Below are 26,515 nucleotides of genomic sequence, written 5' to 3' on the forward strand. Positions count from 1 at the left end.
TATCATAGTGTTTGTTATGAGTGAAAGCTCTGATAGGTGTGAGAATGGCTGTGCAGGCCTGACAGTTTAGAGTCATTTATATCAAACTGATTGTCAGATATAAAGGGGTAGAATAAATACATTTATTCTTCTCTCTGCTCCCTTTCATTCAGAAGTTTGGAAACTTTTGTTTTTGTGTAGCACCGAATTGTTTTTGTTTGTTTGTTTGTTTTTTCTTTTGTCAGTGAATAAAAAAAACTACAACTAAACTTAGGATGAAACTTACATGTGTTCACGCAGTCATAGCTGATGTTGAAGGACACAGGCCAATTGTGGGCCAGAAACCGTTCATGTTCAAGGGCAGTTTCAACAGAAGTTGCAATCGGTCCTCATTAGGTCAGTCAGGATTACTGAAGGGTGGCTCATTCATGTTGTAATTGGCAGGCACGCATGTCACATCAACAGGTGAATTCCACAGCCAGCGTGTGTCTGTCGGTCCTATCTCGGGAATGTAGACGGAGTATTTCCTCATTGCAGCTGGGTGGAGACTCCTGAGGAGGCCAGTTTTTCTCACTTGTACTTCCCTGTTGGCACAGTGTGGAGGACAGCAGTCACAGAGGGAGAGACGACACTGAAAGAACTCTCATTTAGGAGCAAAAGGTAAGCAGTTTAAATGTGGAGCATTTATAAATTAACTCTGAGAAACAATTCAGCTTATGTGAACCGAAAGGAACAACATGTGCTGACAGATACTGGATAATGTACAAGGAAATATTTGAGAAAAACTGGGCAGAATGTTATAAATTAACATCAGTGCAGTTTCTCTGTGACTTACTATTGTATTTTTTAATTCTTTCTAATGTTTTTAAATTCAATTTTAAGCTGTAAACAGATGGGGCTTGGTACATGAGTTGGTATATCTACATACTCATCTACTTTCTCACAGTGTCATATTTCTCTACGTGTTACTGCTGCATTATATGTCTTACTCTGTAAAAAAAATTTAACCGAGGAGGTGAACAGAAGAACTGACAAAAACAGAGGAAGAGACACAAAGCTAAATACACCCAAGACGAGAGGGTAACTGGGAACAGATGGAGGAAATGAGACAAACACAAGACATATTACAACAACTAAGACACACGAGACTCAAAGGAAATAACTAAACCAAATATCAAAATGATAAAGATTCTGAATTAAAACACATCTTGTGACACATATTTTAGAAAGATAATTTAATTAATTTTACTATTAGTTCAATAGTTTATCCTAATTGACCAATTAGCCCTGTAAAGCTGACCCATCAAATAATAGCCAGAAAATGGTTCAAAATGGGTTGTTATCGCCGGAGTGGTTGCAGAGGCCTTTGCTCTCACAGCCTACAAAATGCCCCAAACGGCTCAGGGCAAAATACAGCCTCTGACAACCAAGTTCCACTCCGGGCCTTCACGTGGCTGAACTGTTTTGTACCAACAGGAGATGGGGCGAAAGGCGGGTCACTGGCGCCTTAAAACCAGTTTTTGTTGACATCTTAATCTCCAAGTTTTAGCATCCCAAAGCACGTGAATCTTCTGGTAACAGATAGACACTGGCAACCATTTTGAACCCAGTCTCTGGATGCTGTCTGAAATCCAGTTGGTGTTAGGAAGGGCATCCAGCCGTAAAATTTTGCTTCAATTTTGTTAGTCATGGTTGTTGTTTCTAATAGCAATAGTGAGTACGGGACCCCTAGAAATAGGGGTGTCATCACCGGTAGGGTGGGCGTTGGACGTGGGCACCGCCAGATCGTCATCAAGCGACCACGTCATAATTTCCGGTTAGCGACATTGAATGTTGGCACTATGAAGGGTAAAAGTGGCGAGGTGGTGGAGACCATCTCGAGAAGAGGGATTGATCTATGTTGTCTTCAAGAGACTAGGTGGAGAGGTGGCTCGGCCCGTATGATTGTGGGCAAAGACTCAAAGTATAAGTTTTTCTGGATAGGAAATGAGAAAGGCACAGCTGGTGTTGGTTTTCTCCTTGCTGAAAAGTGGGTGGAGAGTATAGTGGAGATTAGTCGTATCTCTGACAGAATCTGCTCGATCAAGATCAATGTTGGCACCTCCATCTTGACTGTCCTCTCTGTGTATGCCCCACAGTCAGGGCTAGATGAAAGAACTAAAGATACTTTCTATGATCTGCTTCAGTGTTCTGTTGCAAAGTCTACAGGCTCTGAGTTGTTATTTGTATGTGGTGATCTTAATGGTCACATCGGTAGAGAGTCTACTGTGTTTGAGGGTGTGCATGGTGGTTTTGGCTATGGCGAGTGTAACATCGAAGGGGAGAGAATTCTTGAGTTCTCTATAGCCAGTGACTTGGTCATCTGTAACTCCTTTTTTCAGAAAAGGAATAGCCACCTAGTTACTTACCAATTTGGTGGTGCCTCTTCCCAGGTGGATTACATCTTGACCAGGAAATGCCACTTTAAATTAGTTCGTAATGTGAAGGTTATACCAAACGAGGAATGTGCCTCACAGCACAAGTTGCTTGTTTGTGACCTCGCTCGTACTTCTAGGGAGCGGCAGAAATCTTCCTTTACCCCAAAGCTCCATGTATGGAAGCTAAAAGATCCGGAAATGAAAAGGGAGTTCCTTGGTGAGGTGCGGTCCGAAGTAGAGTACAGCCCTCTTTCTCTTTCAGTGGATGGGCAGGGCCGGCCCTAGGACTTTGGTGGCCCCAAGCAAGATTTTTTTTGTGGCCCCAAAACATGCACAGGGCAACTACCAAATCACGTGCACAGCTTGTAATTGGGTTAAAACACACATGCACATGATTAACAGCAAATATTCAGCCCACTCCTGAACTTCCTTTTTGGAGCCATGATGCCATCTCTAGTGCTACTGCTTTTCCATCTGTGGCTTCTCCAGACCAGTGTAATCGATCAAGTTTGAAACGATGCCGTGATGTCACAGTAGCCTAACTTACGCACGAAGCATGGAGTCACCAACTGACTGCTGGTTTATTTTTTCTTTCCTGTATTTTTCCCGTATAGTTTTCTAATAAGCCAGTTTAAATTGATATGTTACCATGATGATTTATGTTTTATTGGAATAAAGACAGGCATGGGCGTAACCACCATCTCAGAAGTGAGGGGGACAAATTTTTCAGAGCGATTTATCATTCTCTTACATTTAATTGCACCGTCCTTAGTGGCTAAAGAACCACATAATCCCTAACAGCCACAGTGCAATACCAGGGGACCAACTAGGCTAGTTCTTTAAAATATAAAGTATAAAACTTTAAACTATAAAATCTAAAGTTTTAGTGGCCAAACTCCAGTTGAGTTGACAACAATGTCCCTTGAACATCTACTGGACGAGTAGCCAAAGGTGCCAAACACTGAACATGAAATGATCAGTACTGCCTGGTTTCTCCCTGCAATAGATATCGTATTCTCAGGAAGTTATAATCTCTCCTTACCTGTAAAGACCCTACATCCTTGTCCCTGCTGCTGGCCTCTGATCCATCTCCTCCCTGACTCTGCTCTTTCTGTTATGGCAATAAACATAAAAAAATGTGGTAAGAAAAATTCTGAAATAGCATTAGGAAGAGTAAAAATTGCAGTAGAATTTAACCTCAAAATCACATTAACCCATAGATACATATTTTTTTCTCAGCCACTTATATATTTTTTTTCACCTCTGCAGACCCTGCATGGTCAACATTACTGCTGGCCGCCGCCTCTGGTCCATCTCCTGCCTGACTCTGCTCTTTGTTATGGAAATAATCATTAAAAAATCTGAAAATCAAAATTCTGAGATAGAATTAGAAAGAGATAGAGTAAAAAATAGTTGTTAATTTTGTACCATAGATAGCCTATTCTTTTTTCTCCTCTTTTGGGACCAAAAGACTTAAATACACGGAGAGCAATTGTGTGCACATCTTCTGCCCAGAAATGAAAGAGGACTGGGTTTATTCCAAGAATAAACTAATTAGCAAGTAATGTAACAGAGGCAACCACATTTGAATTATTGTTAACTAGCTTAACATATTGATATATTGCCACGTTTTACCTTGTCATCATTTAGCTAACAAGTCTAACATTGTTTGCATCCAACAAGGTCACACAACTTACACGGTTTGTTTGGGAAAAACTGTGTAAAGCTTTTTGCTTCTTGCTGGCTCTGGCTGGTTTGCTAAACATTACTCCAGACGCACGTTCAGCACTGCTCAGCACTGCTCAGCACTGCTCAGCACAGCAGCACGTCTCCTGTGGAACACCTGCATTAGCTGAAAGACGGCTCGGGAAAACACATTACTGGATGCTAATAACGGGTTTAGCTGTTGTAACGGCTGAAAAAAGTGCGGGGGGACAGAGGGGACAGATGTGGAAAGTGCGGGGGACATGTCCCACGCGTACCCCGAGTCCGTTACGCCCATGAAGACAGGGACAAAATGCGAATCACACACTTATTGTGGTGTGGCCCCCTCTAGTGGATGTGGCTATAAACAACGGCATAGAGTGTTTATGCCAGCGGCCGGCCCTGTGGATGGGAAATGGGACCTCTTAAAAGACTGAAAGCAAGCGATAAAATCTGTGGCTACACCAAAAAAGGCATTTGGAGGAAGCAAACATGGTGGTGGGATGACTCTGTCAGTTTTGCCATTCAAGAGAAAAGACGCACATGGAAGGCCTGGAAAAATGGAGGAAGTAAAGATGAATACCATCGAGCAAAGCAGGCTGCCAAGAAAGCAGTTTATGCTGCTAAAAAGAGAGCAGAAGTGGGTAGGTTTGCCAAAGTTGAGAAGTAGGGAGAGGATATCTTCCATATCGCCAAGCAAATGAAGAAGGAGAATCAAGATGTGGTGGGTGACTGTTGTGTTAGGGACAACCAGGGAAACCTTGCTCTCAGCACTGAAGAAAAAGCAAAGGCTTGGAAAGAACATTATAAGCACCTACTGAATGTGGAGTTTCCGTGGTCGACTGACAATTTGCCACCCGCCGAACCAGTTCTTGGTCCCCCAATTCTCGAGATGATGGTAGAGGCAATCAACAGGACGAAGCAGAGCAAAGCTCCTGGTCCCACTGGTATTGTGGCTGAAATGTTAAAAGCCTCGGCCGAAGCCAGTTGCCCACTTCTTTGTGATCTTGCAAACGCAATTATTGGAGAGGGAGCAATTCCAGGTGATTGGAATATGAGTCATATCGTCAACCTGTATAAGGGCAAAGGTGATGCTTTAGAAAGAGGAAGTTACCGTGGGCTAAAACTAACGGAGCACTGTCTTAAGGTGATTGAGAGGGTACTTGAAAAGATCATTCGTACACTAGTGGAAATCGATGAGATGCAGTTTGGTTTTGTGCCTGGTAAGGGTACCAATGACGCAATTTTCATCTTGCGCCAGCTGCAGGAAAAGCACCTGGAGAAAGGTAAAACCCTCTATCTGGCCTTTGTAGATCTAGAAAAGGCTTTTGACCGAGTCCCACGTGACGTACTGTGGTGGGCAATGAGGAGACTGGGTATTCCAGAATGGCTTGTTTCTGTTGTCAAGGCAATGTATTCTGATGCAAGGAGCAGGGTCAGGATAAACAACTCCTTCAGTGACAGTTTTGAGGTCAAAGTAGGTGTCCATCAGGGCTCAGTATTAAGCCCTCTGCTGTTCATTATTGTCCTGGAGGCTCTGTCTCGTGACTTTCGCACAGGTTGCCCTTGGGAACTGTTATACGCGGATGATCTTGTGCTCGCCTCGGACTCCATGGAGGGTCTGCTGCAGAAACTGCATTCTTGGAAAGCTGAAATGGAATCGAAGGGCCTCCGTGTAAATATGCAGAAGACCAAGGTTATGATTTCTGGGGCAAATCTGAACACGCTGAAGGACTCTGGAGAATATCCCCGTGGTGTTTGTAGAAAAGGGGTTGGTGTAAACTCTATTCTCTGCACTGGCTGCTCACACTGGATTCACAAGAAATGCAGCGGTATCCGTGGGCGGTTAACTACAAATCCCTCCTTCAAGTGCAGTAGATGCTTAGGATCTGCACGTCCCATCGATGATAGACCTATGGTCTCTGTCGTTGTTGATGACCAACAGCTTGCTGTCGTAGACTCCTTCTGCTATCTAGGAGACAACATCTCTGCAGGTGGTGGCTGCGAAGCTGCCACTGTAACCAGAATCAGGGCTGCGTGGGGAAAGTTCCGGGAGCTGCTGCTGATACTTGGTTCCAAGAGTCTATCCTTACGCACAAGTGGCAGAGTTTACTGCAGTTGTGTCAGGGGAGCAATGTTTTATGTGTGTGAGTGCTGGCCTCTGAAACAAACAGATCTGGATCGGCTCCTAAGAAATGAGAGGGTTATGCTCTGCTGGATGTGTGCCATAGAACCTACTGATAACATCAACACCCAGGAACTCCGCCTGAGGCTCGGCATTGATGACTTGGTTGTTGCCCTTAGACGGAAACGCCTCAGATGGTTTGGTCATGTCCAGAGGAGCTCATCATGGATTGGCCAGGTCTGCTCCCTGGATGTGGGTAGACGCAGGCCCCGTGGTAGACCAAGAAAGATCTGGTGTGAGGTTCTGAGGCAGGACCTCAAGCTCTCCGGACTGAGCCCAGAGGATGCGGGAAACCGCATCTTATGGAAAAAGAAAACAAACGCCATGCTACGTCACACCCACGGTGCAGTGGCACAGTGCCATTTTTGTAAAATGGATAGGAAAAAGGAGGAAAATTTAAATGTTTTGGAACCGAGATGTTTATTACCCCTTTCAACAAATTCCCTGAAAATAATAATAAAAAATTGCCATATCATTTTGTTTCTGATATATTTTTTGTATCAAATTTGAAACATTGGGCAGTTTTGGAAACTTTTTGCTCACAACAATGTAAAGCAAAATTTCACTTGCTCCAGTCTACTAATTAACATTGAGTGAGCGGATACATTTCATAGCAAAAAATAATAGAACAATAAATAAAATTAAAAGAAAGAACAAAACAAACTGCAGGGAGCTTTATCTCCATCTCTTAGTAGGATCTCACACTAGACATATGTATATGGACATGGCTAGAACCTGCTCTATCTTCTCATCTTCATCTTCTGTTAACTGCTCCATGTCACTTGTGTTGCCATCCAATGTTGCAAGTCTCCATTTGTGTGTGCGTCCGGATGTCCTTAACACGACACACCCAAAATGCATGCAGAAAACCTCGATAAAGGAATAAATTTAATGACATTTTCAGTGTACTTTCTTTTTCTCTCTTCTTCCTCTAGTCTTTTTGGCATCTAAAAATTGGTCAGTGTAGTAGAGCAATTATGATTTCAAAGGAATTATTATAAAAAATACTCAATATATTTGAAGATGGCATCTCATTAATTAACTTTAAGTCATCAAAACAGTGTGCATTTGTATTTTTCATAGATGTAATGTAGATTACACTAATGTGACATGTTTCAGGGAAAAAAGCACATTACATACCTGGAGTATCAAATTTGATATAGACATTTCAATGAGTTAATTAAAATGTAAACTATTAGTAAATATGCATTCTTTCAATACAGAAAGTACTTAATTTTTTTAAAAAAGTAACAAATTACATGTTATGTTTACCATTACTTCTTGAAAATTAGCAATAATTTTCTTGAAAAGAGTGTTTGGACAATTTCATGAGTAGAGATTTTGAAAAGGGGCAAAATATGACTTCAGCTGCCTGTAGTGGAATGATGATCCACAAGGGGGCAGAATACATGTATCAAGTTCGATATGCAACAGGTTTTTAAGAAAATTATCATGCTGATGAGATGGAGGTCTCAGAAACTCATGCATTAAATATTATACAAATTGGTGTGCTACAATCCAGCCTCTAGGGTCAGCTGGATATCACAAAAATAACCAGAATGTTTTTGGTTCAGGGAAATGAATTTATTCCTCAGTAACAAATTTAACAGAACAGTGATCAAACAAAACAAAATTGGTGGGCATTGCCAAATCAAAGAACAAAACCAAACCAAATGAAGGCTATCAGACTTTGTAAAACTATCTCAACACAAGCAAAGAAACTAAACTCCCTAGCCAAACTTAAACACAGGAGCAACACCCACCACAAGTAACAGAAACTAATACAAAAACAGTGCGCAAAATTTACTAAACAAAACTGGTGCCTCAGATCATACACATTCAATTCACAAAACACAAAAATTCAAATAACCATATGCATCTCCATGAAGTTGGCGGACTGCTAACTGGAGCCAGTCTCTTCTAAAGACATACAGCTCCACATCAAATTAGCAGCTGTCAACGGAAGCTTGAAATTGTTCATAATCACCCTTCAGTGACTTACAAACCGACAGATCACAAACAATACACACTTTACACAGAGGACTCATGACAAACTACTCACAAACAAGCTTGGTTGCAGATATATACTGGTGTGTGGTGATTGCTGGGGTCTTCTAAGAGGAGGAGAAGTGGTGGTGGACCAATCCGATGTGTCAGGAAGTGAAGAGGACCAAGGGTGGGAGGAGGTCTGGAGCTCCAGGCTAATCACTCGTCATGAGTGCCAGGTGTAATCTGGAGCTCAGTCTTCAGCCAGGTGTAATCAATCCTCCTCTCCACAAGCCATCCAAATATGCAGGTTATATGAGGTTAAGATCGCTGGAGATAGTTTTGGTAGTTTTCAAAAGAAAACAAAAGTAGAGAAGAACATCGGTGTTGTATGTTAATGTCTGCATGTCTCCTTTCCTTTGCTCTGTCACAGACCAGAATGCTTTACACTGAGTTACTGCGGTTGTGGGATGAGTCCGTGCAAGCTGTGGATGTCAAAGACTGGAAAAGTGCTCTGGCCACACTCGAGCAGATCACTGAGCCCACTTCTCGGACATTTTTCAACACTGCCTCAGCTCACCTGGCTCTGGGACAGCTGGACCTGGCCATGAGAGTGAGTCTTCTGATGTGATTCAAATGAAAGGGCCACAGAGCACACTCAACTGCAAAGCTCCACTTTACCTCTAAGTCATTTTCTTGCACTATCCACTGACCAACTGTGTTCTCTCCGTGTTCTATTAATGGTGGAGCATGATTTTAAAAATTAAGGTGACTAATTAGAGGCTTTGCAATTGATTAATCGTGATTAATTGCAGTTTTGTCAAATAACGATATTTGACACAATAAGCAAAGTTTTTCAGTTCAAATAAATTTTGGTTGATGACTGTATCACTGAATAGACATACGTGAACTTAAATAACAGAAGTGTTGATGTTTAGTTTACATTTATCTGCATTTCTCATCTGTCTGCTACATTCACAGATTACTGCAAACTCGAAGTCCAACTATAGCGATTATATTCAACATTTTTAGATGTTTTGTCAACCCTTTCAGTGTCTTGAAAAGTGGTCTATTGTGAGCTGGCTGCACTGTTTGCCAATACCAGGACCATTGTAGTTAACGTATGGTGCGTCATCCCAGAGCTCATTTGCATAAAATAATTTCATTTAGGCAAATCCAGCATGAGCAGGGGTGGAGTGGTCATCTGGCATACCGAGCACTGTCCCGGTGCGCTGGTGTCTCTGGTGGGAGCTGGAAACAGGTTTTCTTAATGTTACAAGAAAATGGAGAACTGAGAAAGGTGTTATTAAATGGGTTATTTTTAAACGCGTTATTTTCTCTGTAATTAATAAATCAAAATTAACATGCTAAAGTCCCAGCCCTATAAATGCGACGCAGTCATTTACAAGCTATTTTTTAACAAGTTCTTTAAACGTCATGTTACGATCATTTGCAAATTGTCTCTCAGGATGTCTGTGCCAGTTGCTTCTGGGTGGAAACATTCTTTCTTTTCCTTATTCATTTTTTGTGTTCTGTCTTGTTTTTTTTTGTTTTTTTTGTTATTGTAAATGACCTCCATAGCAGATCCCCTGGGCATATTGCCATTTCCTGAATGTAGTCATTAGGGATGGGAATTTCGACTAATTTCCCCACCGACTAGTCTCAAATTTTATTTGCGACTAGTCGACTAGTCTATAAAGCCACGTAATGACAGTGAAGAAACATTTTCATTTATATCCTGCTCCGTAAGTCTGGATGGGATCTGTAGTGACTTTGCGCATGCGCGATTCATCTGCCGTCTAACCGCGGAGGGATGTGTCCTCTAATCAGACACTGGGACTGCGGGGTTACTGGACTGACAGCCTGTGCTTTGGGAGGGGGAGAAGCTCACAGCAGCACCTGCTGCTCGTTGAAAACAGGAACTGCAGAATGATCCCAGTTTTCCTGTCAGTCTCCAAAACGGAGTCCGGAGAACGAAATCCAGTCACATTTCTTCTGTTGCACATCTCTGTCCAGTCTGATGGTGTGCATGACTGTGTTATCTAAAGAGCTCATAGGTGAAGGAGACCGTGGCATTAAAGCCTTCTGTTAGTAAATGCAGACTCCTAAAAAAAAATGCATAGGCAAAAAAGAAGTAATCTTTGGATCATGTCTTGACCAGTAATGACAATGAGGGCTGCTGCATGGTTGTTTACCCTCAGTGACTTCCTAGCCAACTCATGTTCAGCCTCATTTGGATTTTCTTTGGCTTCTGTAACTTACAAAGAAGTAATTATAAATCTTAAGCCTACCAGTATCAGGAAGCTTGGCTACTATTAATGCTGTTGTTAAAGTGTCTTCATTGTAACAAGAGCGTCCAAGTTGGACATGATCAAGTCAGTAAAACTATATATCTATATCTAGCGTGAATATCACAGCTAGTGAATGCACATACTGTAAAAAGCAGAGCGCAAATTAAGGTTGTTTCATCTGGTTGCTTTCATGCTGAATTTGTCTTGTCCCTTTTCTAATGTCCAGGCTTTACATTTCTGCATCTCTAAGGATGAACGTCTTGCTGTTGGCTTCTTCCAAAGAGCAGCCGTGATGATGCAGATTAACAGGTAGAATTCTGACCATTTCTAAATACTGACTTTAAGTCCATATCACATGGAAAGTAAAGCTTCATGAATATATTTCACTGACAAAGATTTTTTTTTCAGGGAAAAAAATATATATACACACAGTATCAACTTGTAGTAACTACAGCATTAACAAAAGCATTTGCAGTTTTGTTTAAGCATTTTCAGTACTTGTTTAAGGTTGGAGATAAATGGAAATCTGGTTTAATGCAAGACTTTTGTTAAATAATGCTTTTGCTGCCCAAATTCAAGATGCAAGTCTGGATGTGAACCTCAGTTCTGCCGTTTGCCTGCCCACCACACATCCTAACAGCCTGTATGTTGTCTGATGTAGTTCACATATTTGTTGTTATTCATCCATGATGATTTCACACATTTCCCCAATTTTCCTAATGATGGACTGCAGTAACAACAAACCGGTGGTCATGCAAAACACTGCACAGTTCATATTGCGTCAGCACTACGTGGTCTGAGTGCCTTTTAAAGTTGGCTGAAAGCGACAATTTCACAAATATATGTAAATCATTCCTGTCATGCTTAGAACAGTTCCATTCCTCCGGTGCTCACTAGGAATAATCAAGTTACGGTCAAGAATTGCACCACTCGGTGTGGAATTTCTTTTTAGTCTAGGAAACATTATCTTTTGCTACATTCACTGGTACGTGGACATAAAAATTGTATGCTGGCATATTTCTTGGCTGTGCACAATCTTTTCATTTCACAGAGACTTTTTTTCAGTATGAGGTTATTAGGGGTCATTCCAGAATTGGAGGATATTTGGGCTTCAAAATTCAAAATGAACCTTCTCTTTTACTGTTTTCTGCTCCATATTCATCAATAATTGGTTAAAAAAAAAAACTATCAAAGGCTTGATTGGCTCAGCTTGCACATCTATGGTAGCATTTTTATTCCATGTTTTCTGTGTTGTTTGCTAACCCTACTCTAATCACAGTAACAGGGTTGCTAATGTTTACTTTTTCTCAGCAGTAGAAGCTAGTTATTTAGCTAGCTGTTACTGCTGACCAAGAGGACAAACTGACTGATAGAAAACAGCAAAAAAAAATAAAAAAAATTTGTTTTATCCTGATAATGTGCATAACGGGACTGCATGAGGTAGAGCGAGACGTCCAATGAAGCTGACAATGTTACGAAAATAAAAATAGGAGAGGACACAGCTTTGCTCTACCCATTCTTTAGGAAAACTGTTTGATGTCAATTTCAGTGCATCATGTGATTCATTGTTTTCTTCTTCTTCTACCAGCTAAAAGGTTATGCTAACAGTCAAGTCAATTTATTTCTATACAGTACATTTGAAAAACAACCAAGGTTGACCAAAGTGCTTTACAGTTCAAAAATAGAAAAGCAAGACAAAATTTTTAAGGAAAATATAGAATTCAAGATGAACAATTCCATTTTACAGGTGTCAGTGCTCAGCTACAGTTCAAACAAGTTTGTTCCATGCATAATAATTTAAATTTCTTTTTGTTGTTGTTAATTTTAGATTCAATTTGGTCATCAGGAAGGTGGGACAAGAGAAAAATGACATTTTAAGGGAAACTCCAGACTTGGTATTTCAAAAGTATTTTCAAACATTCTTTTCTACTATTTTTTTATTATTATTTTTTTATATTTGGTTTGAGGATAAGAACATTTACACAACAACTGCATGTTTTAGTATTTTGGACATTGAATATTTGAAATTTAATGGATGGGACATAAAATGTCCTCCAATTCTGGAATGACCTTTTGGCTAGCAGTGCAGAATCTGGGCTATTGCCTTGCAATATGAAAACGTCTAAAAAAAAAAACTAAACCACACGTCGTTGTCTATTTGCATGTTTATGTGGAGCCCAAGATCCTGTCTTTCCATTTCAGTTCATTGAAATTAAGTGTTTAAAAAAACAAGAAAACATTCTTGCATTTGTCTTTATTGCTTTCTGTTCAGGCTGGAGGAGGCGCTATCAGACTGTATCTGGGCACAGAAGCATATGAGAGGGAATGTGGTCATTGACTACAAACAGCTGGGACTGAGATTCAAACTCTACAGTTGGCAGGTCTGGCATTCGGCTTTGCGCGCGCGCACACCCACACACACACTGGGAGATTTTCAACATTTTTATGACATATCATGATGAAATAAAAGAAATTCCCCACCTGCTCGGTCCATACTTCAGAATGAGACCAGAGAAAACTTCATTCGCTTGTACAGTTCGAATGTCACACACACCTGGAAGCTAACAAAGCCTCATTGATGGAGACGGAAGACAAGCTTACACAACCTCACATATTTCTCAAAGTACCGATAAGACATATCAGAGCTTCCCAGAGACAATGAACTTTTTCCACTAATGGGCTAATACTGCCATTACATTTAGAAATCATATAAGAAACAGTCTGCATCATTTCAACTGCTTGACAACCACACTGACTGGAAAGGGAGTCAAGACCGAGCTCATCATTTAAGTGTATTAAACACTCCAAAACCATATATACAGTCTATATCCAAAATAATGAAATGTACAAAGATTCAAATCCACACATATAAAGGGAGGATATGTGTACATATTGAAAAAAAACAACACAAAGTTGCACGATTATAAAAATTAAATTGTAAAACCAAAATTACAGCCATTTTTAAAATTTTCCCAAAGAATTTTAAAAATCCCACGGGTGAAAATCTATTTAAGATTTTTATGTTTGCATAATCAACAGGACAAATAATGCATCCTTTTGCATTTTTCTAACAATATTTTTCTTGAAAGTAGAAAAAGTGGCAGGCTATTTAAGTCACAGCTTCAACAGAAGCATCTAATGCACAGACATATTACCTGACTGAATACTGGAATGCTGCTTTTTAGCCTTTGTAGGAGAATATTTGTTGATAGCACCATCCATCAGCTTCTTAAACTCAAGGATAGCTTTTGTTCAAAACCAGAAAATAAGTTAGGAAAGTGTGTAATTGTAGCTAAGTAATCACTTAATCATTGGCATTGTCTCATAAAGCTGTAACCGTTTACTGTGGAAAACTATACCATAAAATCCCCACAGGAAGGTTTTCAGAACACTTCTTAAAATGTGAATAATAATGGGGTGGTACTGAAATGTGTACTTGTAATGTATCCCCTAGGTGTCATACAATGCAGCAGCTGTGTACTGTCGAATGGGCCAGTGGGAACAGGCCACAGACGTCCTGCTGTTAGCCTCCCAAGGAGGCCGAGGTACAAACATAGATGCAGCTTTGGACAGCATTGCGGTGAGTATCACAGCTTTCCACTTACTAAGCCCTCAACAGACACGGGACTGGAAAGGCTTAGGTGACAAATTTCCAAAGTCACTTGCCCTTGCACTGTTCTGCCATACTTATGTTCTAACAAAGACCGAAAGATGAGGATTTTCCAAAGTCAGAGAATTTTGGTTTGTCATCACTTTCTTTAAAAAAAAAAAAAAAAAAAGCATGCATAATAACTTCCTGGAAAGTGAGTAACTGGCTGTGTTCCATTTGGCTATACTGATGTGCTGTGCATCATGTAGCAGCAAAGACAGGGAAATCTAATTAAATGGAGTACAATATAATGCTGAAGCCCTGTCGGCTGATAAAGAAAATGAAAGGTAAATTTAGGAAAGGCTAAAAATTAAAGCAAAGTTAACTGCAGCAGACATCTAACCAATGCCCATTCTACCACAGCTGGGGGTAGCAGGTCAGTTTATTTGAAGGATTGATGGTGGATGCTTTCTATGTATGTGAGACTATATCCGAACAACAAATTGCTTTTTGTTCTTTTTTTGGCCAAATTTCTGTTTTTTTTATTTATTTTTTATTTTTTGCCAAATAATTATACTCACAAAGCCCAGAGCTGAAACAGAAATGTAATGGCCTTCTAGCATAAATAGTGATTTCATAATTCCAAAAAGGTATTTAAAAGAACCCTTTAATGTGATTTTTGAAAACAGAAAAAAGAGGTCTTGGCTCCTCTCTTGGTGCCCGAGGGTGTGGTGTTTCGTCCCAGGAAACAGGATGTGGAGCAGCTGCAGCAAAGAGATTTCTTGGGGAAGCCAAAGGTAGAGTGAATGTTACCTCACGTCGATGATGTGTAAAATGTGTTGCTGAATGAATTGGTTGCTCGTGTCACATCAGGAATAGTAGGACCAGTAAATAGAATACAAGTCAAGGCAACTTTAGTTGTCATCCCAACAGTGCACATAAAGTGTACAGAAGATAAAATTGCATTCATCCCGTGACCAATAAAAGAAACATGAAAGTGCCAAAGACTGCAGCTCTTTAAATGGCCACTTGAAGCTGGCTTCTAAAGCAAATCAATCTCCATAGACCCCCATTTTAAAATAAAAGGAATAAATATTTACAGTCTGGCCCAAAAAAAAAATGGTCTTGGTCTCTATATCTGATTCCTTGATCATGACAACTGAATTTTTATAGAATGCATCCAGTAAACTGTATGAAAGTTTAAAGTTATGTGTAATTAAGGATGTGGCCAATTTGATAAATCTGCATGAACAAGCCATTGCCTTCAGATGAAACTGCCTGTCTGGCCAGTGTGGCCAATTAATGTACGCAACTTGACCTTAACAGATACAAAGTACATAGACAAGATCAGGGCAAACTCCCATATGTGGTCTTTGCTTGGGTGAGAATTTGATTTTAAGGGCCAGTAGAGGTATGCTAGAACAAGGTTAGGGAATTGTGTATGAGGATAGCTCAAAGCAGAAGTTAACATTGCGTGTGAGGGTTCCGTCGCTCTGTGTGAGGACAGCACTAAATAGAAGTTTGATGGTCTGGCAACCCTGTCTTTTTATATTAAGTCAGACTAAGATAGACTCCAGCCCCCTCATGACCCTGTACAGGATAAAATAGTGCATAGAAACAGGATGGATGGATAAATGAATGGATGGACGGACAGATGGCTGGATGGATTCCAAATTTTCTCACATTTCACTCATAAATGACTAACCATGGAACAGTGTAATTACCCACATACCCATTTATATATACACCATTTTTAGCCTGTGTAATGTGACAATAAAATATGTATTTTCAATTAAAATGTTACAAGTTAGTGTGGTGGGAGAACCCAGGCGCAGTAACCAACAGGCAGACAACAGGTGTTAAAGGCGAAAATGGGTTTTATTGAATCAAAATCAAAAACTATTACCACTAAGGACAGGACTGTGGGGGCAGCGCATAGCCAAACAACACTATACAAAAAACCAGGAACACAGAGCTACAGAAATGTACTCACTGAATGACAAAAGCAAACAATTGAGGGAGTGAACAGGCAAGGATTAATCCACAACAAAAACCACAGAGTCCCAGGTTTGAGAGTCCAAACAAGGGCGGAAGCAGAAGAGTCCAGAAGCTGTTGTAATCCAGTGGAAGTGTGGGGAAACAGCATGTGGGTCAATCCAAAACAATGCTCCCGCGAACACTGAGGGGAGCAGAGGGCTCTTATACAGAGGAGGGAAGCAGGTGAACAGAATTGTCCGATTACTCCCAGCTGAAGCTCATGCAGCACTCAGTAGTAATCCAGAGGGCGAGCGGCTGGGAGAGAGAGAGAGAGATAAACAGGAAGGGATCACAGGGCAGGAGCTGGGATGGGATCCTGACAGAAAATAAACTACAAGAAGTCACCCTCAGTATTCATTAATGTGTGATGCTTTACTGATGCAGGTGATTTCCTCCATGATTCCCAATGATGATTTTGGAGGTTTTGAACCTCTGAGGCTGCAGGTAAGTCTCACTGTAATATGAATATGAGTTATGATGTTGTTGTCAGTCACTCCAGCTGCTGATTTTCATTCTGTCTTCTTCACAGAAACCTGGTTTCTATGAACCCAAGATGGACGGAGCTCAGTAAGTTTGAAGTAAAATCCTGTGAGAAATGGTTACCTAAGTTGAAACCTTACTGTGAGGGTAGTAGTACTGCTGAACAACACACAACAGTAACGCAATGCTCCTAGATGTATGAATGATTTTGTCATTTCACTTCCTGCTAGGGATTCTCGGTACATGCGTGTGCGGAGGGCTTACATGGCTCGGGCCCCGGGACACCTGACTGTTCCGGGAGGAGCCATGGTGTTTTTATTTGGAGAGGAGGACAGAGACGGGATGACAGCTGTCATATATGATGGACAGGTGAGCAGAGATTTGTACTGGGTGAAAAATAAACTGTTCATCTTGTACACTCACGGTCAGACTGTTGTTGATGCATTTGAATGTTCTAGGAAAAATGTTTTTCTCTGCCCAAGCCTCAGACACAATTACACCTTGTAATACAATCAATATTAAAATTTGAAAGCTGCAGAACAAGCTAAAAACACATTTTTAAGCAATATCACTATTCATTTAGACTTGCTTATATAGCACTTTTCTACTCATCAGAGTACCCAAAGCGCTTTTACAATTGCTCCTATTCACCCAGACACACTAATGTGCAGGTTGCTAATCAATCTGCAACATCAGTCCGTATACATTCATACACCAGTGGAACAGCCACTGGTAGGCAATTTAGGGTTCAGAATCTTGCCCAAGGAAACTTCAGCATGCAGCACATGACTAGGCGAGAGCGGGAATCGAACCGCCGACCCTTTGATCATTGGACGACCCGCTCTCCCACCTGATCCACAGCCACCCCAGCTATGTGTGTCCACCTAGTCAAGTCCAAAATTCCATCTCCTTTTAGCTCTGTTTTTGGTCTCCAATCTTGAAACAATGTCTGGTTGGTGTTTACCAGCTAGTCTTTTACCGTCTCTGCTGATCAGGTGGTGAAAAATGACTTCATCAGATCTTCTGCTAACACTTGTGGGCATGATCCACACTGCATACTAATTCAAGAAAGGTTGATTGTCTTTGATCACTATAAAAGCAACAAAATGTCATCATTAATCTCATTTGCTGCTGCAAATGCGGTTAATGATGACACTAAGTCATACAGTATGTTTGGTAAACATGTAATGCTTGCTTCCAAACCAATATAACTGGGTAAAAAATGCTAGCAAGCTCCAACAAGGGTGGACAACAGCAGATTTAGTGATGATTTTTTTTGAAGGTTCATCCCTACAAATCACTTTTTTACATTATACAAAATTTTATTAAATCTTAAAACAAATTGATAGTATTGCAGCTTTAAATTCATTTCAAAGCATTTTTAAGTACGTACTCTTCAACAGCTGTTTGTCAGTTTATTTCTGAAATTGTTCAATTGATCTCAATGCATGTACAATGTTAGGAAATGGCAAGCAACATTTTTTGGACTCATAAGGAAAGAGACTCTGGAGTATATTGTCTTAACTGGAAAAATTAATGAGAAGAGAGGACAAGGAAGACGGAATGAAAATGATATCATGACTACACATGAAACGGGCAACAGTCACAATTCAGAAAGCAAAAGATCGGATTAGATGGAGAGAAATGATCGCCTACACTGAGTGGAATGGCGCTTGATCGGTTATTAATGGATCACATAACACTGTGATAAATGATAGTGATGAACCTAAAAAGAATTATCAACTCTGCAGCTCCCCTCAACCTTGTTCATTTTCACAGCATCATTTTACCTGTAGCAGGCAGCTTTTTCAAGCCAAGAAAACGCTCTAAAAACACATCACTACCTACACTACAGCACCAAATGTCAGAGACGAGCTGGCAAACATAGTTTAGCAGCAAAAGGGTCAAACAAAGTGGAATCTGAAAACATTCTGACTTGATGCTCTCACTAGTAAACATCAGCATACTAAACACTGAGGAAAAGCCTTACTGATCACCACTGTTTCTGCCTAAAGAGCAGGTCCTCTTGTTGGTCATCAGTGAAACAATCTGAAGTGAATTAATTTTCACAACCCACCAACATCAGTGGAATGTTATTTCAAATTGTACATATTCATTCAACATTTAATTTAATCTGTTGCTATTAATACAGAATACAAGGGGTCCTCGACTTAAGTCGAAGTTCTTTTCCTATGGCCTATTGTAAGTTGATTTTCACCGTAAGTCTGAACTTAAGCAAAAATGTAAACAAAGCTGTTACATGCATCATGATATCAATCATTTCTTTGGAAAAGTCATGAATACAATGACTTTCATGCATGTACTAGTCATTTTATGAAAAGGTAACAGAACTGTTTCTACAACTCAGTCTACTTAATCACACTTGGAGCTGTTATGAAGAGCAACAAGTTAGCGAATGTAGCACAATCCAAGGTGGTATACAACTGGCAAATGTAAACAAAGCCATTTTATAGCGCCGCACGGTGACATCCGTCCACTCCGCTCGCCAACTAGTTCTACGTAACCAGTTCCAACATAACGAAACACTGTAGGTTGAGGACGTTGTAAACCGAGGACCCACTGTATTCATTTTTGAATCTGTTCTGATTATTCATACTTGGAACCTTTGACTTAAACATTTTATTGATAATGAATATAATAAGGTTTGCAGTTTATGTATTTTTAATGCACTGTAAGTGGAGAAATGAATATTTGGTAACACTTTATAATAACTATACACTATTAAGCATTAGTTAAGCATTGGTTCAGCATAATTTAAGCATTAGTTAATCCTTAAATTCTCATGAACTCATCATGAATTCACCATTAGTAATGCATTACAAAGCATTAATTTAAATGTTCAACACATTATTAAGCATTAGTTAAACATTAGTAAAGTGCTTAATTCATCGTTAACTCATTTGTAACTAATTAGTTATACGTGCTTAATTAATCATGAATTCATGATCTGTATGGCATTTATTATGCATTACTAAGCACTTAATAAAGCCGGTTAAAAATGTTTTGTTGCTCATTGATAATCTCAGTTGTTAATACTTTATAAAGGGTGAGCAACTGTGTTTGTAAGTCATATACTAACACATATTCATACTCAATGAATAACTTATTAATGCGGTTACTACTCATTAGTTAAGTATATTCCATGAGCCCATCTAAAGTGAGGACTATCTATGCTTTATAAAGCATTTATAAATGACACAGAAGTAAAGATATACAAAGTGTCAGTTTTATTGGTCCCAAACAATATAAGCTCTTTTAAATACACACTTTAAACAAATACAATCTATAAAATTTCAAGTAAACTTGACAAACATCTTCAAATAACAGTCTGTGATCGTATAAAATAGAAAAAATAAAATACAAGCTCTTTTAAACACACACTTTGCAATCCTTAACATTTCAAGTAAACTGGTGAATTATCTCTTTAGGGCGCACACACACCAGAGTTAAGTGGCTGCCTGATTCTGGGATTCCGCCAGTGCATTTCAATGGGAAACGAGTGCATTCCTCCTCCTGCCAAAGGTAAAAGTTGCAGGAGGAGGAATCCGCTCGTTTCCCATTGAATTACATTGGCGGAATCCCAGAATCAGGCAGCCACCTACTTCTGGTGTGTGTGTGCCCTTGAATTGCACAAAGTGCTTTACAGTAAAACAAATATACCGTTTTCAAATATTGCAAGATAACACTAGATAATTTCTGCAACCTGTTTGCCTCTGCGATCAGCTGTCATCTCTCTAGTGGGTTCTTTCTGACTTCCGCATTTGAGAAAAAAAAAAAACCCGCGTGGTCTCGCTCTCCAGAACCGTGGAGGAGACTGGGACTTGTAGGACTCTGGGACGTGTAAGACGCTACTGTGCATGCTCTTACCGTCAAAAACGCTAGTGCGCATGCTCCAAAATGCAGAAGTCACGCTGCAAATATACCGTTTTCAAATATTGCAAGATAACACTAGATAATTTCTGCAACCTGTTTGCCTCTACGATCAGTTGTCATCTCTCCAGCGTGACTTCTGCATTTTGGAGCATGCGCACTAGCGTTTTTGACAGTAAGAGCATGCACAGTAGCGTCTTATACATCCCAGAGTCCTACAAGTCCCAGCCTCCTCCGCGGTTCTGGAGAGCGAGACCGCGCGTTTTTTTTTATTTTTCTCAAATGCGGAAGTCGGAGAGAGAACCATATCACACTGGAGAGATGGCAGCTGATCATAGAGGCAAACAGGTTGCAGAAATTATCTAGTGTTATCTTGCAATATTTGAAAACGGTATATTTGTTTTACTGTAAAGCACTTTGTGCAATTCAACAAGGGCACACACACACCAGAAGTAGGTGGCTGCCAGAATCAGGCAGCCACTTACCTCTGGTGTGTGTGTGCCCTAAAGATAGTTCACCAGTTTACTTGAAATGTTAAGGATTGCAAAGTGTGTATTTAAAAGAGCTTGTATTTTATTTTTCTATTTTATACGATCACAGACTGTTATTTGAAGATGTTTGTCAAGTTTACTTGAAATTTTATAGATTGTATTTGTTTAAAGTGTGTATTTAAAAGAGCTTGTATTGTTTGGGACCAATAAAACTGACACTGTATATCTTTGCTTCTGTGTCATTTATAAATGCTTTAGAAAGCATAGATAGTCCTCACTTTAGATGGGCTCACGGAATATACTTAACTAATGAGTAGTAACCGCAATAATAAGTTATTCATTGAGTATGAATATGTGTTAGTATATGACTTACAAACACAGTTGCTAACCCTTTATAAAGTATTAACTGAGATTATCAATGACCAACAAAACATTTTTAACCGGATTTATTAAGTGCTTAGTAATGCATAATAAATGCCATACAGATCATGAATTCATGATTAATTAAGCACGTATAACTAATTAGTTACAAATGATGAGTTAACGATGAATTAAACAATTTACTAATGTTTAACTAATGCTTAATAATGTGTTAGTTGAACATTTAAAACTGTCTTTACTAATGCTTTGTAATGCATTACTAACGGTGAATTCATGAGGATTTAAGGATTAACTAATGCTTAAATTATGCTGAACCAATGGTTAACTATTGCTTAATAGTGTATAGTTATTATAAAGTGTTACCGAATACTTTAGAAGTATTTTTAGAATAATCATTTGCCTTGATAACAAAGCAAGCAGATTCATGAGAGCATAAATTGCTATGAAGATTTTGACCAAATTGTACAGGCCTAGATGTCCGTTAGGTGGCCACAAATGAGTCCAAATTAATGATAATGTTGCTGGATATAAGTGTGCACATGGCACAAAACATGGTTCTTATACAACTTACTTGCGTACAACTTAAAAGGTGATATCAATGTGTTCACAACTTGTTTTTGCTGCAAGTTACAAAAACAAAACTGACAGGACTCAGACAAAGTTGTATTATTGTTATTATTATATAAAACCGGTATGTATTTGACCGTTTCTTCTTAATTTTCAGAGAGGACTCCTGCCAGTGTCCCTGCTCGAACCTGCAGATGTCAAGATGTCCAGTAGCAAAAAGCAAAATGTAAAATATTAGCTCATGCAGTAATACCCTTTCTGATACTGTGCCCAACATATTCAAGGGTAGTTTGGAGGGGGGGAAAAAACTTGGCCTGGGCTTCAGTTTTATTGGGGCACTTTACCAACTCCTCAAAATTATGATTCATGCTGAGCAGAGTCAGAATAGTTGCATGTACTGATTTTAACAAAAGATAGAAGTGTTCTGCTGGAATTCAATCTAATACTTTTTTCTCTTGTGGAAGAATACTGTTTCAGTGATTCTCCTGTCTTGGTTTCTTTCACAGAAAGTTCCCAGTGGGATCCCCCTCCCACCAGGGTTCAGACCCCCCACTCGGCCACAGTCCCAGAACAGCCCTGCAGCTCCTCCTCAGAGTAGAATTCAGTCACACGCCTCCAAACCAGGTTTGATCTAAAATCCATTTTCTTTTGAAGACCTGTCTGCTGTCATTCCTCTGATTTCTTTTCCCAGATCATTTCAGGGTCACAGCAGTATTTCCATGTGGATTCTTAGAATTTGTTGTTGCAAAGATTTTATACTTGTAGGTTTGTAGGAGTCATGGCAGCTCTGGGAATCCAAGTGCGGACATAAACAGGCAGAGTTCACAAAAAGGATTTATTTGCCAAACGTACAAGAACATTAACTGATATAGAATGGGGACACTAATCTGAGAGAAAAGCAGAGCAGGAGCAAACCAAACTTAATTCAAAAAAGGGCAAAACTACAAAAACTCTAACAACAGATGGAGGGATCTGAGAAAAACTGATATACTCACAGGACAGGGGACTAAACTGAAGGCTCGGGAAATCTGTCGTCTGGCAAGAAGAGTCAGAACTGATGAGGGCTGGGGAAACGCTGAAGCAGAGCAGGTGGCAGTGGCTTGGAGAAGGAATGTAGGAGACAGTTCAGGGAGCAGCAGGGAAATGGGGTTTCATTGTCTATGGTCTGACAGAGTGGAGGAATGAACAGGGCTTTCTTGAAAACAGGTGATTATGAACAGGTGAGCCAATCAACACAACTGTCTCCAATCCCTGCAAGTAAACACACTGCATGCGGGGCTGAATGACAGAGAGGGAGAGTAAGTGGTTTGATTTTTACATGATTTCCATCAACAGAACCCAAATACAGCAAGAAGTTCTAAGTTTTCCAGAAATCTTGTGCCAGAATTAACTGTGCTCAGTACATCTCAGGAATACCTACTGACATATTGCTGCAGCCCAATCTGGAATTAGCTGCTATATCCATTAAAACGAAGGTTACGTATGTAACCACGGTTTTATGAACTCTGGAGGCAGTTCTTCTCACTGGATGTCTCAATCTTGCTCAAGCGCAGGTCGAGTATTAATATCAACAAAGTCACGTGTGACCCCAGATGACCGTGGCAGGTATAACTAACGGTGTCATCCATGCCACACATTCCCACAGAGTCTTCTCGCAACATGGGGATTCTGAGCGACTGAGAACTCTGGCAGTCATCCAGGGTTCATAAAACCTTCGTTTTATTTCACCCTTCCTGACTGCCAGAGGTAGTTCTTCTCACTGGATGACTTATACCAACAGTGTCGCGAAGAATCCTGCGACAAAGCAGTTCCCGCTGTTCGTCCCCGTCTTCTGGCTGGGGGTCAAACTTAGCCAGCCGAATGGGTCTATTGAGGTGTGAATGCACCAGCACCTTCGGCAGGAATGCTGTATTTGGCCACAGAGTTACACCTGAGCCGTCTGAGTTCCACCTCAGCATGACACCTCAGCATACTGCAGCCGGGCTGCTCACTGACAAGGCATGTAGCTCCCCTACCCGCTTTGCCGTTGTCATGGCAAGGAGAAAAGCTGTCTTCACAGACAGCCATTTAAGCTCTGCCCGGTCAAGCGGCTCAAAGGGAGGCCCGCATAGGGCATCCAACACTATGGGCAGATCCCAGGCTGGAGTCCTCTGTGGCTTTGGTGGCCGCAGCCTCCAAGCTCCCCTCAAGAAGAGGGACACGAGCCTGTCACTCCCTATAGTGTGGCCATTCACTGCCACATGCCTGGAAGAAATAGCTGCAGTATACACCCTCAGGGTTGAGGGAGCGCGACCATTGTTTAATAGGGACCGAAGAAACTCGAGAACTGCTGGGACAGAGCACCTAACTAGGTCAAGATCACGACCCCGACACCAGTTGGAGAACGACTTCCACCTGTTAGCATACTGCAGCCGGGTTGAGAGGGGCCTGGCCTGCAGGATTGTTGCCCTGACAGGCTCTATGCAGCAGCTCAGCATTGGGTCCGGACCCCCAGCAGCCACACCCACAGTTGAATGCGGCTGGGGCAGGGATGCCAGATCCGGCCTTCCAGTTGGGACAGGCGATCCTTCCTGTTGGGGAGGCGCCAGGGTGTCCCACAATAGTCTGCGCAGCATCGGAAACCAAGTCCTGGCTGGCCAGAACGGGGCCACTAGGAGGAGTTGGTGCCCCTGATGGAGCACCCTGAGTAGTGTTGGCCATATCAGGGAAAAGGGTGGAAAGGCATAGAGAAGTCCTCCCAGCCACTCGTGAGCCAGAGCGTCCTATGCCAAAGGACTGCTTTCCTCTCTCAGTGAGAACCAGAGGGGGCATTGGGCTGTCTCGCGGGAGGCGAAGAGGTCCACCTCCGCCTCTCTGAATATACTCCATGTGATCTGCACCACCTCTGGATGAAGCTGCCATTCCCCTGGCAGGGGCCTCCGGCAGGAGAGAAAATTTGCGACCTGGTTCTGCTCCCCCGGCAGATACATGGCTCGGAGGCTGGCCAGGTGGGGGGCTGTCCATCGCAGCAGATCCTGTGACACCTGCAGCATATGAGCTGACCTGTTACCCCCCTGGTGTTTTATGTGAAACGCTGCAGAGATGTTGTCCGACCGTATCAACACATGCTTCCCTCTGAGGTACGGCATGAGAGTCCTGTGCGCTAGGTGCACAGCTCGCAGCTCCAGCACGTTGACATGCTCCTGGCTCTCCTGAGCTGACCATCCCCGAGCTATCCTGCCCTGCCAGACAGCCCCCCAACCTGAAAGGCAGGAATCGGTAGTTACCGTCTCTCGACAAAACGGGATGACACCCAGGGATACGCCCTTTACCAGATAGGTGACAAGACCTTCAGGCAGCCCTGTGACACCCTGAGCTTCTTGCTCCTGTGCCGCCTGGCATCCAGATGGAAGCTGTTCAGCCACCTCTGCAGGGGGCATACCGACAGTAAGCCCAGAGGCACGACAGCAGATGCAGCCGTCAGTTTGCCCAGAAGGCGGCGGTAAAGGCTGTAAGGCAGTGCTACCCCTCTTCGAAACCGAAGCAGGAGGCCCAAGATGTCGTCCACCCATCGGTGTGATGGGCGGGCCTTCATAATGACAGAATTCAGAGCCAGCCCGATGAAGGGCGTACTCTGGGAAGGAGACAGAGCTCTTCTCTCTGTTTACCCTGAGTCCCAACTGTGCTACGTGCGAGAGGACGGCTGTGTACTGGACCGCCCGAGAACGGGATGGTGCGCAGATCAGCCACTCATCCAGATATGCCATAATCTTTATGCCCTGGGACTGCAGGGGTGAAAGGGCCGCAATGATGCAGTGTGTGAACACCCATGGGGACAAAGGGAGCCCGAATGGAAGTACTGTGAACTGGAAGTGGTGGCCCCTGAATGCGAAACGCAGGGACCACCTGTGGTAAGGTGCGACCGAAATGTGGAAATAAGCATCCGTCAAGTCCACCGAAGTGAACCATTCCCCTTTGGCTACAGCGCAAAGAACGTCCTTCGTGCTCAACAAGTGGAATGGCAGTGTCTTTAGAAACCGATTCAGTCCCCTGAGATCTAGGACAGGGCGAAATCCACCACTTTTCTTGCCTACCAGAAAGTGAGTTGAGTAGAACCCCCTGGGCTGGGAGAGGGGGTCTATCGGCTCCATGGCATCCTTGGACAGGAGGGTAGATAACTCCTCGACCAGGGCTTGAGTCTTTGCCGGGTCCGTGATGACAGTCATCCTGACCTGGCTGGAAGTTGGGGGCCGGCGTCGGAATTGAAGCCTGTAACCCTGAGCCAGTGTGGACAACACCCAGGGGTCTGAAGTACAGGCTGCCCAGCAGCGGAGTTGTTGCTGAGAGAAAAGACTGTCGGCCCCGAGGCCTCAGTTCCTGCGCCCCTGGCCTCCTGAGGCCTTGGGGGGGGGGGGTTCCGAGGCACGACGATCTCGAGGTAAATCAGTGAGGCCATGTCGAAAGCGGGCTCGTCCCCCAGTGGAGCACTGATGCCCTCTAGAATGGGAAGTTTGAGGCAGTGCTTGGGAGCGCTCCCG

At 41.9% G+C, this 26,515-nt stretch overlaps 1 protein-coding gene across 1 annotated transcript in view; it reads left to right on the plus strand.

Annotated features, from left to right (window-relative positions):
* The first annotated feature begins 580 nt into the window (after nucleotides 1–580).
* noxa1 (NADPH oxidase activator 1) overlaps nucleotides 581–26,515 on the plus strand; it is a 34,361-nt gene continuing 8,426 nt past the window's right edge. Inside the window, exons 1-11 of the mRNA XM_051950722.1 lie at nucleotides 581–639; nucleotides 8,705–8,884; nucleotides 10,789–10,871; nucleotides 12,835–12,943; nucleotides 14,017–14,142; nucleotides 14,841–14,948; nucleotides 16,573–16,632; nucleotides 16,718–16,755; nucleotides 16,899–17,037; nucleotides 22,156–22,224; nucleotides 22,505–22,622. Coding sequence (XP_051806682.1) covers nucleotides 8,711–8,884; nucleotides 10,789–10,871; nucleotides 12,835–12,943; nucleotides 14,017–14,142; nucleotides 14,841–14,948; nucleotides 16,573–16,632; nucleotides 16,718–16,755; nucleotides 16,899–17,037; nucleotides 22,156–22,224; nucleotides 22,505–22,622 — 1,024 coding nt within the window. The 5' untranslated portion in view covers nucleotides 581–639; nucleotides 8,705–8,710. The remainder of the gene's footprint in view (nucleotides 640–8,704; nucleotides 8,885–10,788; nucleotides 10,872–12,834; nucleotides 12,944–14,016; nucleotides 14,143–14,840; nucleotides 14,949–16,572; nucleotides 16,633–16,717; nucleotides 16,756–16,898; nucleotides 17,038–22,155; nucleotides 22,225–22,504; nucleotides 22,623–26,515) is intronic.

Source organism: Acanthochromis polyacanthus, chromosome 7, assembly GCF_021347895.1.
Source record: "Acanthochromis polyacanthus isolate Apoly-LR-REF ecotype Palm Island chromosome 7, KAUST_Apoly_ChrSc, whole genome shotgun sequence".
Lineage (NCBI taxonomy): Eukaryota > Metazoa > Chordata > Actinopteri > Pomacentridae > Acanthochromis > Acanthochromis polyacanthus.